At 38.9% G+C, this 12,212-nt stretch overlaps 2 protein-coding genes across 14 annotated transcripts in view; one reads left to right on the top strand and one right to left on the bottom strand.

The window, feature by feature from the left end:
• CDKL2 (cyclin dependent kinase like 2) overlaps positions 1-8,168 on the top strand; it is a 29,328-nt gene extending 21,160 nt beyond the window's left edge. For 6 of the 10 annotated variants that reach the window (XR_014882753.1, XR_014882754.1, XM_085221847.1 and 3 more), the window contains one exon: positions 7,404-8,168. Coding sequence is in view for 4 of the 10 variants with exons in the window: in XM_085221847.1 (XP_085077973.1) it covers positions 7,404-7,445 (42 nt within the window). In the remaining 6 variants the exon portion in view is untranslated. Of the gene's footprint in view, positions 1-5,147; positions 5,311-7,403 lie in introns of all 10 variants that reach the window. The other 4 variants (XR_014882756.1, XR_014882755.1, XR_014882752.1 and 1 more) reach the window with 1 other exon arrangement.
• On the bottom strand, positions 1,207-12,208 carry LOC146544416 (sodium channel and clathrin linker 1-like). 4 transcript variants are annotated; one of them, XR_014882761.1, is made up of 10 exons: positions 11,994-12,164; positions 10,521-10,585; positions 9,805-9,857; positions 9,296-9,365; positions 9,144-9,199; positions 5,666-8,126; positions 4,127-4,194; positions 2,467-3,476; positions 2,197-2,274; positions 1,207-2,019 (listed from the first exon to the last, which is right to left on the bottom strand). XR_014882761.1 is itself a non-coding variant. In XM_085221904.1 (6 exons), exons 1-5 carry the CDS (start codon positions 8,046-8,048, stop codon positions 2,218-2,220), a joined length of 327 nt encoding a protein of 108 aa, XP_085078030.1. In that variant the 5' UTR covers positions 8,049-8,120; the 3' UTR covers positions 1,207-2,019; positions 2,197-2,217. The 4 variants fall into 4 exon arrangements, 2 of the variants coding, with proteins under 2 accessions (XP_085078030.1, XP_085078031.1); XR_014882760.1 differs by having other exon boundaries at positions 4,127-8,126; positions 11,994-12,208; XM_085221904.1 differs by lacking the exons at positions 9,144-9,199; positions 9,296-9,365; positions 9,805-9,857; positions 10,521-10,585; positions 11,994-12,164 and having other exon boundaries at positions 2,467-2,557; positions 5,666-5,731; positions 8,004-8,120.
• Positions 12,209-12,212: the final 4 nt, after the last annotated feature.

Here is a 12,212-nt window from a genome sequence, read left to right as displayed (position 1 = left end):
TCAGTATATTGTCCTTGCTATTTACATTATCAAAACACAAGAAAACTGCTGATATGACCACGCATAATATATAATGATTTGATTTTTAACTGTAAGTTCATAGTTGGTTCTTTCTAAACATCGTCACTTACTGCTTTTCTAATTCTTGCAGCAGTATCTTCTGTGAGTTGAAATATTTCATCTTTCAGGTTTTTGATTTTCTCTTTCTTTTGTTTTTTTCTTAAACAGTACCTAAAAAAAAATAAGAACAGAAATATTACTGATAATGTTTCAGTTATGATATCATATATAGCAGATATGAGAAAAGAAACCACACGTAACAGGTGTTAAAAAGAACTTTCTACTTTGTGCTTTAGAGCAGCTGACACCGAGACCCACTAGGAAAGCAATAACAGAAATAACACAGAAAGATCTCTATTAAGAATTAGAATACATATATCGGGACACACTTTCCTACATAGAGCTGAGGTTTTTTTTGTTTGTCTGTTTTTTTTTTTTTTTTTTTTTTTTTTTTGCGGTTGATAGACTAAGTCAGTTACCTGCCAGCAAACTAAAGGTAAAAATTCATAAGCAATTAAGAAATGCACATGTAAATGCTTTCATGGTGGATAACAGTGAACCAAACAGCTCTTTAGCATGAAAAGATCTTGGGAATTTGTATGGGAACTGCTGAATCACGCCCTGAACCTCTGATTGACCACCTGAGGCAAGCAATGAGTCAGCTCTGGGAGCACAGGTGGAGGTCATTCACCTGTACTACCAAAAGGGGTAGAGCCTGGCTCCATCTCTCCAAGATCCCATTTAAATGCTGATTGTCACTGAGGAAGACTCTCTTTCTAGAGTTTCCTCCTTGTGGAAAATATTGTAAGCCTACAACATTGGTAAGCATTTTCCGTTTATTATCTTCCTGTTATTATATTCTTACTTAGATTATCTTACTTAATCTTACTAAAACTCTGCATTCCAATTGATTTTACACCTTCCTACACTTACTGATTGTATGGAGTTGAAGAACAATTTTTATTTGATTGTTTTTGTATCTACACTTTTGGCATAGCCATTATCCCCTAACAGTTTAATCAAATATTGTTTAAAACCTTTTATTACAACTTCTTGTCTTGTTGAATCCTGCACTTTTCTAGCTTTCCTGTCTCACATGAAACGTGCCAATCAAAACTGCATGTTAAGGTACAGTGTGTTTAAATGTTTTTTTTTTTTTTAAATATCCCTATTAATTTTACTAATTAAACACTACTAATTTTATTAAGTACCAGTGAGGATCACATGAGTGTATTCATAGGACCATTTTACTACTGTAAAACAGTAAGTTCAGTAGCCAGTATAGCATACGTGAATTTCATCTGCCATCTAGCACACACACTCAAATCCTCTGGAGGGTTTTTTTCCTGACTGTAGATTTTGCTGACTTATTACACAATCACTTTTTCAGAATTCTTTAGGATAACGCAAAGTTGAACACAAAGCTCACTCCCTTGGACCTGTCTTACCATGGAAAAAAAAAAAAAGTCTCTCCAGTTTCAACTTTCCTTTCCTAATTACTATTAAGTCATAAATTCATAACAGGGCCTTCGTTTTTATTCTGACAGCCCAATTTGTTTTTAAATATTCAATAAGATTGATACTGTATGACAAAACTAAGTGATGTGTGGTCATATCATAAGTTTTCTCCTGCATTACTCATTTTAGTACAACAGACATAAAAGAAACCTGGTTGTGTATGTGTGTATACCTCTACATATACATAAACATAAATAGGCACTTCATAACTGCAGGTGATGAAAGCTTTCTAGCTTCTAAGAAATGCCTTCACAGTGACTTACCTGACTTTTTTGTAGGTTAGCTTCTTCTAACAGCTGTACGCAGTCTTGGACTTTTGCAACTGCTTCATACTTCTCCCTTTCTAAATTAGCACACTTTGTCTGAAGCATTCTGATTTGTTTCTCCAGGGCTGTTCTTTCTGTTCTCATTTGTTCAGCATCTTGGACAGTAACATGTAATCTAAAACAAATGAGTAATTTTACTCATTTAACAATACAAAGCTTAATTCAAGAACTATATTTCTTTCCAACTAAGCTCACAGAAAGTAAGTTGCCAGAACTGTGTTCCCATTTAGCTTTTTTTTTTTTTTTTTTTTTGTACATATCCCATTAGTAACATCCAACAACATGTCTTTACCTTGTTTCTAATTGTTTTATACTAGACTGCATTTGTTGCAAGAGTTTGTCTTTGCTGGGCAGATACCACATCTTCTTCCTAGAAAGAACATGCATGTTTTCCAGGCTACACCTCAGTTTCATTTATGAAAACAAAGATATACAAAATAAACTAAATTTAATAAAACATAAAATAAATTAGAGAACAACTTGAGATTAATTTAACATCAGCAATTAGATAACTGTCTAGTCATTCAGTTGCAACAGAAAATTACCCCTTTCTCTAGAATACCTTTCTCTCCAATTGGCCTTGAAGCGTCTTTGTCAATCTGATCATTTCATCAACCTTAGCACTTGCTGTCCACCTATCTACTTTAGCTTGCCTGTGTAGAGAAAACAGACTGTGAATTACACTTGAATTATTACAGGGGGAAAATCATACTCTTAAATCATTGTTGAAATGACTGTGAAGAGCAGTCAGATTTCATATAACTTCTCTGATAACGGTGTAAAAGGTTTTCCTCTTATTATGTGGAACAATGAGACAGAAACGCTGAATTAATCGTAACGTGTAAATGTGGAATAAATATTTGGGAGGACAAGGCAATCAGGAACTTAAAGTGATCCAGTAATGTAAACAGAGATATTTAAGAGGAATCTTTTTCAGACTTTGATTTCACTTTTGAAAGCAATTTGTACTAGGAATTACAAATCATTAACCATTTCTCAAGAATTAATGGATATGCATTGTAATCTAAAAAGGCTCAACAAGAGTAGAAACAGAAAAGGAAAGAAGTTAATGTACCAGACCTTCTCCACAGTACAAAAATCCATTGCAACAAGTGCACTCCTACTCCTCTGTCTTGGGAACAAAAAGACATATACTGCCCTCCACCAGGGCTGTAACCCAATTATCCAGGCTTTGTATTAGAAAAAGTTTAAAGAGTATATGGTGAAGTTTAAAAAAAAAAAAAAAAAAAAAAAAAAGCAAACAAATGAATGCAAACTAGAGCACAACTAAGTCATAAAAGGAACTAGAAAACATGTATTACTTTTAAGAATCAACTTCAAGAAAAATTCCTTACAGCAATAAAAATTACTATTTAACAGCATAAAAAGCAAGAGTAAATTATGCCTATGTGAAAACGTTGATCAACATACACATAGTGCACGTGAACACAAGACTTCATCTGTTTTGGTGTCCCGTCTGCCCGCAAAAATTTCAACGCTACCTTGTGCAAGCAGGGTTCAAAATGTAGAGACATAGTGCTCTCTTCTAAAGACAGCAGCACGCATCAGCAGCTGTGTGATGTTAGAGATACAAAATACTTCATTTTCAATACCTGGAATACCACCTCAATTTTGGTCGTGGTTTTTTTTTCCTGTCATATTGTCCTTCCCCAGATACACTTAGCTAAGGCAACTAAGGTTACAAAAAACTCCCCCTCAGAAATACATCTTCAGTGACTAAGCCAACTCTGCACTTACAAACAGATCCTAGTCCTAACCTTACTGTACAGAAGAAACAAAAATAAACATTAAGACACAAAGCTTCTCTTTATCTAACTTCCACATAGCCTGCAGTTTAGAACAGGAGTTTTAAGTGTTGAAATTTCAACTACTTGGAACGTTCAAAACTTCAAAACTGTAAGGAGTATTCATAATTGGATTTTATACAAATTGTATTCAACAAAAAAAAAAACCTTCTGTTTTGCTGTGGTATTGAACACTTCGTTCCCTTTACATCAAATATCTAGTGCTACCTATTTCAGGGACTAGAAATAACTAGAGATATTGTACTGATGCACATTTATAGCAAGCCATTAACTGAAACCTTTTCAACTATCACTGTCAAGACAATCTGCAAGACAAAAAAAGGTTTATGATAGAAACTTAAGTTAGGAAAGCCTACAGAAAAGATTTTTATCGGTTTTAAATTGCCTGGTTTATACCTCAGTTGTTTCTGTAGCTGCTCTAGTTCCACATTCTGTTCTGCCACCGTTTTCAGAAACTGATTGCTCTGTAAAACAAGGAGAGATTTGTAGAGGTTTTTTTCTGCTTTCATTTTACTAACAAGATATCAAAAATTCACTCACACACTGAATGTCATGAGATTTTTCTGCAGATTTCCGCAGTTTATTTCAGTTTCCATTACCTTAAATACTTTAGCTTGAGGTGAGCACTGTCACCTCTTCACTAGATTTCATTTCCAGAACATTTCTAAGTATGCCGAAAACTTTAAAGCTGAACGCAGCCAGGGAACGCAGTTGTTTTAGCCCTGATAAAAAACCTGACTAGTTAAACTTGCTCTCCACTGCTAATTTTTCAGTTTTATAGCTCAAGAAAGGACGCCTTTATTCCATGACACCTTTACATCTTTGGCAAGAGACCTCGTCAAACACTTTGGAGAGGGCAGACAAACGGACAGCCTTTATCTTAACGCTGCCTCCTTCAAAGAATACACCTAGTTCACATTTCTGCCCACAGTTTCTTTCCCGTATCCTGATTTTAAGCATCCAGTCATTCTGTTTCTTGATACCTCTTGCTTTGTTTATACGTAGCAGATTAGCATGCAACTTCTAAATCAAAACAACTGTTTTGAAAGCTCATGGTATTTTCTTGAGATTGCTTTCAGACAGCAATCCCTCAGCTCTAATTGTAGCTATGCTTAAAGAACAGTTGATTGAGGTTACTGACTACAAAGGATAAAAATCCCTCTCTCTAAGTGCGTTACTTCGCTATTATTAGAACTAATGAAATAGCTTGTAAACAGAACTGCTTGCAAGATACAGAGGGTTGGGGTTTTGTTTTTTTGTTCTGTTTTTTTTTCCCTCCTTACTTTACACACTGTCAGCATCCAGGACAAACATGGATTAAAAAAATAATAATCATCATCACACAGGAAGCATGTCTTGCAGAGAGGAAGCTGCTCAGCTAGCAACTTCAAGTCTTTTGCCTCCTGTTTTTCTACAGTATCAAAACTGAGTCACTCTTGGAAGTCCTGGGCTAAAGCTCAATTTCAGTCTATACAACTAAAGATTCTTAGAAGGCAAAAATCTCTCAAAGGATCAGCTGTGAAAATGCTGGTGTCTACTAGGAAACTAGGACTTGCTAACACGTGGCAGAGCTAGCCTTGGTAAGACATTATTTAACTTCTTTCCCACTGAAGATGGTTTTTGAACATTTGCCTGAAGTACCACATGCTGAAATTCTGAGCCTATGTGGCTTCTTATACAAAAAGGAATTGCTATAATATCAAGAGCTAACCTCTGAACCACCAAGACTTAAGTGTTCTGTCTCCAGGAAGGGAGCCGTTGCTTCTTGATTTTTGATTGGTTGCTAGACAAGCCTACAAATCTGAGTGACACAAGTTCTTTTCCAACTAGATATGTTGGAAGGGTATCTTTCTTTTGGTTTGTACCTTAAGGATCCAATAGGATTTAAAAAAAGAAAAAAAAAAATCACTAGGTCATCGCTTAGGTTTTACTTACCAATTCTGTTTTCTCACTGGCTGCATGCAGGTGTGAAGTAAGCTGGTGAAAGTTAGCCAGTTGATCCTACAAAGTAGAATTCGGCTTCTTAGAATCATTACCAACAAAGAACATTTAATTATCACAGTCATAGTCAACTGAAAACATTTTCAAAGAATTCATTTATGGTGCAGGAAATCCAACAAGCTTTCTTAAGTTTTAATTAGATTTCTTCTGTCTTTTGACCTGGTAATCTGGTAAATTAGATTTACTAATGCAAAATGTATCTGAATTTCATTCAGTTACAGATTTCTAAAACCCGTGCAATTAATACCAAAATACAAAAGTAGTGCCTCTCGGAGCCACACAGATTATGGTGGTACTGCAAGTATTTTTGCTAACACAGTAGCAGAAATGCATCCACTAAGAATTAAAACCGTGTCTGCCTGCATGAAGAGGCTTTATTTACTCTTTGCCTTATAGAACACCCACTGTCCATACAGAAAACTGTACTTAAACTCTAGCTCTGTCTTTCTAGGGAAACTTGAATAACACAAAATAGTCATCGGCAGCATACTAAGCATCTTCAGAGCACAGCCAAGAGTTAAGTCCCTCAGCTGGAATATATACTAATTGTGTAGTGTTTATACCACAGTTTCATGGCCAAATGCGTGCAAGCAACCTAATCCAACAACTAACTTCACTGTAGAGGTTGGACAGCACGAATAAGGATCTCATAGCTCATCTTTGCTTTCCGATGGATCGTGATTCTACTCAGTCTACCTCCGATTGCTATTTCCTGCTCCTCTGTTAAAAGCAAAATGTAAAGCACAGCTGATTCAGCTGAAAAATCCGTGACAGACAGGAAGTGCTTTTAAGAATCAAAGGCTGCTCAATCTCATTCTTGAGAAAATGGCATTAAAATCCACTAAGAATTTAGTCATCAGAAGTGGACTCTTAGAGCCCCTTACATCTTCAACAGCTACGATTTACCAGTGACCAACAGCGAAAAAATCCAATAACAGTAACAGAAACAGGAAGTTGGAACAACAAAGAAACTCCTCACGACTAAGTCCTCATAACTGTTATTTGAAATAACCATAAAACTTGAGAGAACACAGCAGCTGTAGAAAGGAACGTATCGCCTAGATGGACTAAAAAAATCACTAACAAATTCCTGCTACGTAGGCGAGCAATAATTACACCCACAAGGCTAACGTCCCTGAAAATGGAATGCAAATTTTATAGACGTTTGAATATAGCTGTAGTGAGTACACGTACACGTGAAGTCTATGAGTTCTTTGAATACTGAGCACTCTTTACAGCTCAGAGCAAAACAGCTTCTTACAGCCTAATTTGTCTTTCTGAAAGAAAATTTCCTGAAACATAAGCAGTTAACTTAGCAAGCTGAGACACTAACAAATAGCTTAAAGGCTTCCCAAGAAGCAGCTGAAGAAACGGAATGCTAAACACTAACACTAGAGTATTAGCAACCTTCATTTTTCAGCTGTTTGTTCAGCTTCTCTATTGAATGACAAAAGGTAAGTGAAACTACTTATATTTGAATTGAGCAACAGTAGGATGATTACTTATATTTGTCTATCTCGTGTACTTCTCTACATGCACCAAAACTCACACAGTGCGCTCCCTAAGTTACTGCCCACGTATTTGAAATCAACTTTCCAACCCTGACCGTGCATTTAACTGTTGAATCGCTGACTACATCTGACCACTCAACTTTTGATAACAACTATTACAGAAAACAATCAACAACGGGACCAGAGGAGAGCCACGAAGATGATCGGAGGGCTGGAGAACCTCTCCTATGAAGATGGGCTGAAGGAGCCGGACTTGTTCAGACTGGAGCAGAGAAAGCTGCGGGGAGACATCATTATGGCCTTTCCAGTATTTAAAGTGAGCCTATAAACATGAGCGAAATCAACTTTTTACATGGGTAAATAAGTGATAGAAAAAAGGAAATGGATTTAAACTCAAGGAGGGAAGATTTAGATGAGAATGTCAGGGGGAAGTTTTTCACTGAAAGAGCGATGAAGCGCTGGAACGGGCTGCCCAGAGAGGCTGTGGATGCCCTGCCCCTGGAGGAGTTCAAGGCCAGGTTGGATGGGCCCTAGGCAGCCTGGTCTATTACTTGATCTACTGGTTGGCAACCCTGCCTGTGGCAGAGAGTTGGAACGTAATGATCCTTGAGGTCCATTCCAACCCAATCCATCCTATGGTTTTATGATGATTCTATGATACTGGTAGAACCACTGCACTTCAGTTTGGCTACATACAGACACAAAATCTCTACAGTATACGAAGGCATTCCAAAATTAACAAAAATGTAAATGAAAGTTACTTGCTGTTTTAGTCTTTCAGCCATGTGAATCTGTGTTTGAGTCATGTGTTCCTGGTACTGCTGCTGCAGTTGATCAAGCTCCTGTGATACGGTCTGCCAGAGCTCTATTGCTTGTTCCTTTTCCTAAAAAGTTAAAGAATAAAGGTCTCTAAGATATTTACAGTACATTTCTATTGAAATGTGTTTTTTTTTTTAAATTATTATTATTCTCTGCACACATTACAACCATGCAAAACACCAACTCAGAGGCAAAAAACCCCAGATATTTACAAGATCACATTCCGTCTAAACAAGAGCTGCAAGTTCTGCACTATTTTAATAGATCTTACCAGAAGTAAAACTCCACTCACGTTCTGAAACTGTCAAACTCTTGCAATTATTTACTTTAGGACTACAGTATATATAATACTCAAACACCAAAATTCAGGAGTCAGTTTAACCTCAACTTAGCCCACTGCAAAAGAACTGAAACTTCTTTGTAATATATTCAGGCCATTTTGCCGACCTATTCAGATCTAACTGTTACTTTCTGTATTCCAGATATACTTGCCTCTCATTTCACATTACATTTTAATTTAAAAAAAAAAAAAAATCAGCCTACCACAGTAACTTCAATCCAACAAAATATTTGATTCATGTTCTGGACAGAATTTCAACAAGGTAAAATTAGAGGCACAAATTAACACAAAAGCTTCCTACTTGTATGAAACTAGAGAGAAACTTCCTTCAGGTTTTGAAGTTGAAAATATAAGTACGGGTACAGTTGAGGTTGTTTTTTTTTAGCTATGTACAATGTTTTTAAATTGACTGAAGTACTGTATCTTTGATTTGTATGTACCATATACACCTGGCTCACATTTAAATCCATTGAGCAACATATGTTCTATAAAAAGGGTTTTAAGTTAATACTGAGTTCTTTTGCAGAGATATGGCTAAGCCTCCTAAATTTTGTAATCTATATTAAACACTTAGGGTAACATTAAGCACATAAGTATGAAATCTTCAACTATTAAGCAGATTCAAATATTTCCAAGTCTTAGGAAAAAGAATTTGAGGTTTAAAAGACAGGAAAAAAAAAACAAACAAAAAAAACCCCACATACAAGAAAATAGCAGCAGTAGGTAAAGTGCACTTATTTACCTTCTGTTTTCCGTGGTGACTTGTTCAAACTTCTGTCTCATCTCACTCATCTGCACCTAACAAAAAAACATTTAAGTGGCAAAACCACTTAGACCATAGATGCAATTAAGACTTCGTTTTGCAAAAAGAATCACAGGATGCCAGAAACATACCTGATAAATCTACAGCTGCTCCCTCATTTCTTCCAAGCACTTCTCATACTCTACACTTTTTGTTATCAAGCTGAAACATGGAAAAACATGCTTAGAATCCATCTGTAAATGCTGAAACACTGTTCTGATTTTTAACCAGCTTTACAGAATCCATGATCTGGAGAACAAAACAAAACCGTTGCTTCTCTTTATTTCCAAGCCCAACACTCACCACTATCAAGTGAACAACTTTCATTACTACATTTGAAGTATGATCATTAACCACAGATTTCCTGTGTAACAGAAGCAGAACATGCTTTCTGGATGAGCTTTGATACATTTGTGTTTCATACAGAGATCAAAATCCAGAAAGATTAGAAACCAGACTTTCTTACTGCTCTCAGTACAACAGTATAGTAACCAATACGAGGATGAAAAAAATTAAATAAATAAACACAGTTCTACTCATGTACTTATTTGTTTTTCAAATCCTTCTGAAGTAGTATTCTCACTCATTTGGAATCAGTTACCTTTGGTCCATTATCCTGGATCTGGATATGCCCTCACCTCCGGCGACGCTTTTCTGTAATGGATTATTTTGTATTTTAGTACATGACTGCACGTGGTTACTGTGGTTTGTTTTTATTCTAATGTATGCAAAACAAAGCAGTTTATTCTGTCTATATTGGAAAGAATATACAGACTCCACAGCAATCATTTTCAGGTTGACATTACAGTCCTTGAACATTGGCCAGATTTGAAAAAATTGTCATTGCTTTTTTTCCTGGAGATGCTTTGATATAAAGCATAACTGCATCAAATCTTTAGAGCAACCATTTTAAATCTATGTAAGAGCCACATTCACTTCTGTGCACGAGCCCCACGTCGGTGCTGATGCCCCAGCTTTTGCACAGTCTTCAGACAGGTTTATGCTATTCACCACAAAACGTTATCTCCCCAGGAGATCAAAGGAAAAAAATCCACAGAAGTTAAAAACCTTTAGAGAAATCAAGCGTTCTCCCACATATGACCAATTTTTGAAAACACTCCAAAAAAAACAACCAAGCAGAATTCACTTTTTAAACTGTCTTATTCTGCTGCTGCTTGGAAAAACTGTAACTCTACAGTTCAGTGATGGGCTCGAAGCCAGGCAAGACCAAACTGAAACAGACAGCTCTGCATATAGGAAGATGCATATCTTAAATTATATTTACATTTACCCACTTTCATTCCTCAGTTTACATACCTCAGCAACACTATTCAAAATCTCATCTGCTTCATCCTGCTCAAATGCAACATCTAGCTTCTGATCTGAAAAATGCAATTATATAATTATATAATACAAGTTAGAGGATCATGAACCATGAACTAGATGAAGCTGGCTGGCAGTCAGAAAGATGCAAATTTGCTCTGAGTTCCATTTAGAGTCACATGGTTATAAAAATCAACTATTGACACAGTGGAAAAAAGGGATGCCATTCTGAGGGACCTCAACAGGCTTGAAAGGTGGGCCTGGGTGAACCTAATGAGGTTCGTCGTGGCAAAGTGCAAGGTTTTGCATTTGGGCCAGAGGAATCCCAGGCATCCATACAGACTGGAAGGAGCGGTCCTTGAGAGCAGCAGAGAAGGACCTGAGGGGACGTGATAGATGAAAAGCTTAACATGTGCCAGCAGTGTGCTCTTGCAGCTAGGAAAGTAAATGGTATTCTGGGCTCCATCAGAAGAGGGATGGGCAGCAGGGACAGGGAGGTGATTGTCCCCCTCTACTCTGCTCTTGTGAGGCCCCAGCTGGAGTACTGCATCCAGGTCTGGAGCCCCCAGTATAAGAAAGACAGGGAGCAGTTGGAGAGGGTCCAGAGGAGAGCCACAAAGACGATCAGGGGACTGGAGCACCTCCCCTACGAAGACAGGCTGAGGCAGCTGGGCTTGTTCAGCCTGGAGAAAAGAAGGCTGGGGGGTGATCTCATTGTAGCTTTTAAATACCTAAAGGGAGCCTACAAACAGGAGGATAATCAAGTCTTTGAAAGGGTAGATAACAGCATGACAAGGGGAAATGGTTTTAAGTTGAGGGAGGGGAGATTTAGGTTGGAATGTAAGGGTAAGTTCTTTACAGAGGGAGTGGTGAGGTGCTGGAACAGGCTGCCCAGAGAGGTTGTGGATGCCCGGTCCCTGGAGGTGTTCAAGGCCAGGTTGGATGGGGCCCTGGGCAGCCTGGTCTAGTATTAAATGGGGAGGTTGATGGCCCTGCGTGTGGCAGGGGGGCTGGAGATTCATGATCCTCCAGTTCCCTTCCAACCCTGGCCATTCTGTGATTCTGTGAACTATCTACAAGAGCAACATAACTATACAATAAGCAAGCTCATGTTCACTCAGAGGGCAGTGAGGCGCTGGCACAGCTGCCCAGAAAAGCTGTGCTTGCTGCCCCATCCCTGGGTGCGCTCCAGGCCAGGAGGGATGGGGCCCTGGGCAGCTGAGCCGTGGGGCAGCCCTGCCTACAGCACGATGGAGGGGCCGGGCGGGCTTTCAGCTCCCTTCCGACCCAAGCCGTTCCGCGATTCTACGGCGACGCATCAACTCCCCGCTTATTACACGCGCTATAAGGAAAGGTTTTCTTTGACGGTATTCTGCCGCCAAAGACGCACTCGGTGTAAGCTCCGGTTAAAGCTGCCCACCCCCACAAGGGCCGGGAGCAGCCCCGAGGCCGCCCGCCAGCCCTCACCCGGCTCTGCCCCGCAGCCGAGCTCCGCGGCCATGCCGTCACGCCAAAGCTTCGCCGCCCTCCCACTCCGACCAAGACATCCCCGGCGGGCGGGCGGGCGGGCAGAGAGCACCGCTCCTCTCGCCCACCCCTCCTTCCCCCGAAGGAAAGCGACGGGCACGGCGGGCCGGTAACCACAGCCTTCCTTCCTGGCCACGCCGCCGGGAAACGGTCGGCGCC

This window comes from Meleagris gallopavo, chromosome 4, assembly GCF_905368555.1.
Source record: "Meleagris gallopavo chromosome 4, MGAL_WU_HG_1.1, whole genome shotgun sequence".
Classification (NCBI taxonomy): domain Eukaryota; kingdom Metazoa; phylum Chordata; class Aves; order Galliformes; family Phasianidae; genus Meleagris; species Meleagris gallopavo.
The sequence above is the reverse complement of the archived record's forward strand: the minus strand, read 5'-3'. Positions and strand labels throughout refer to the sequence as shown.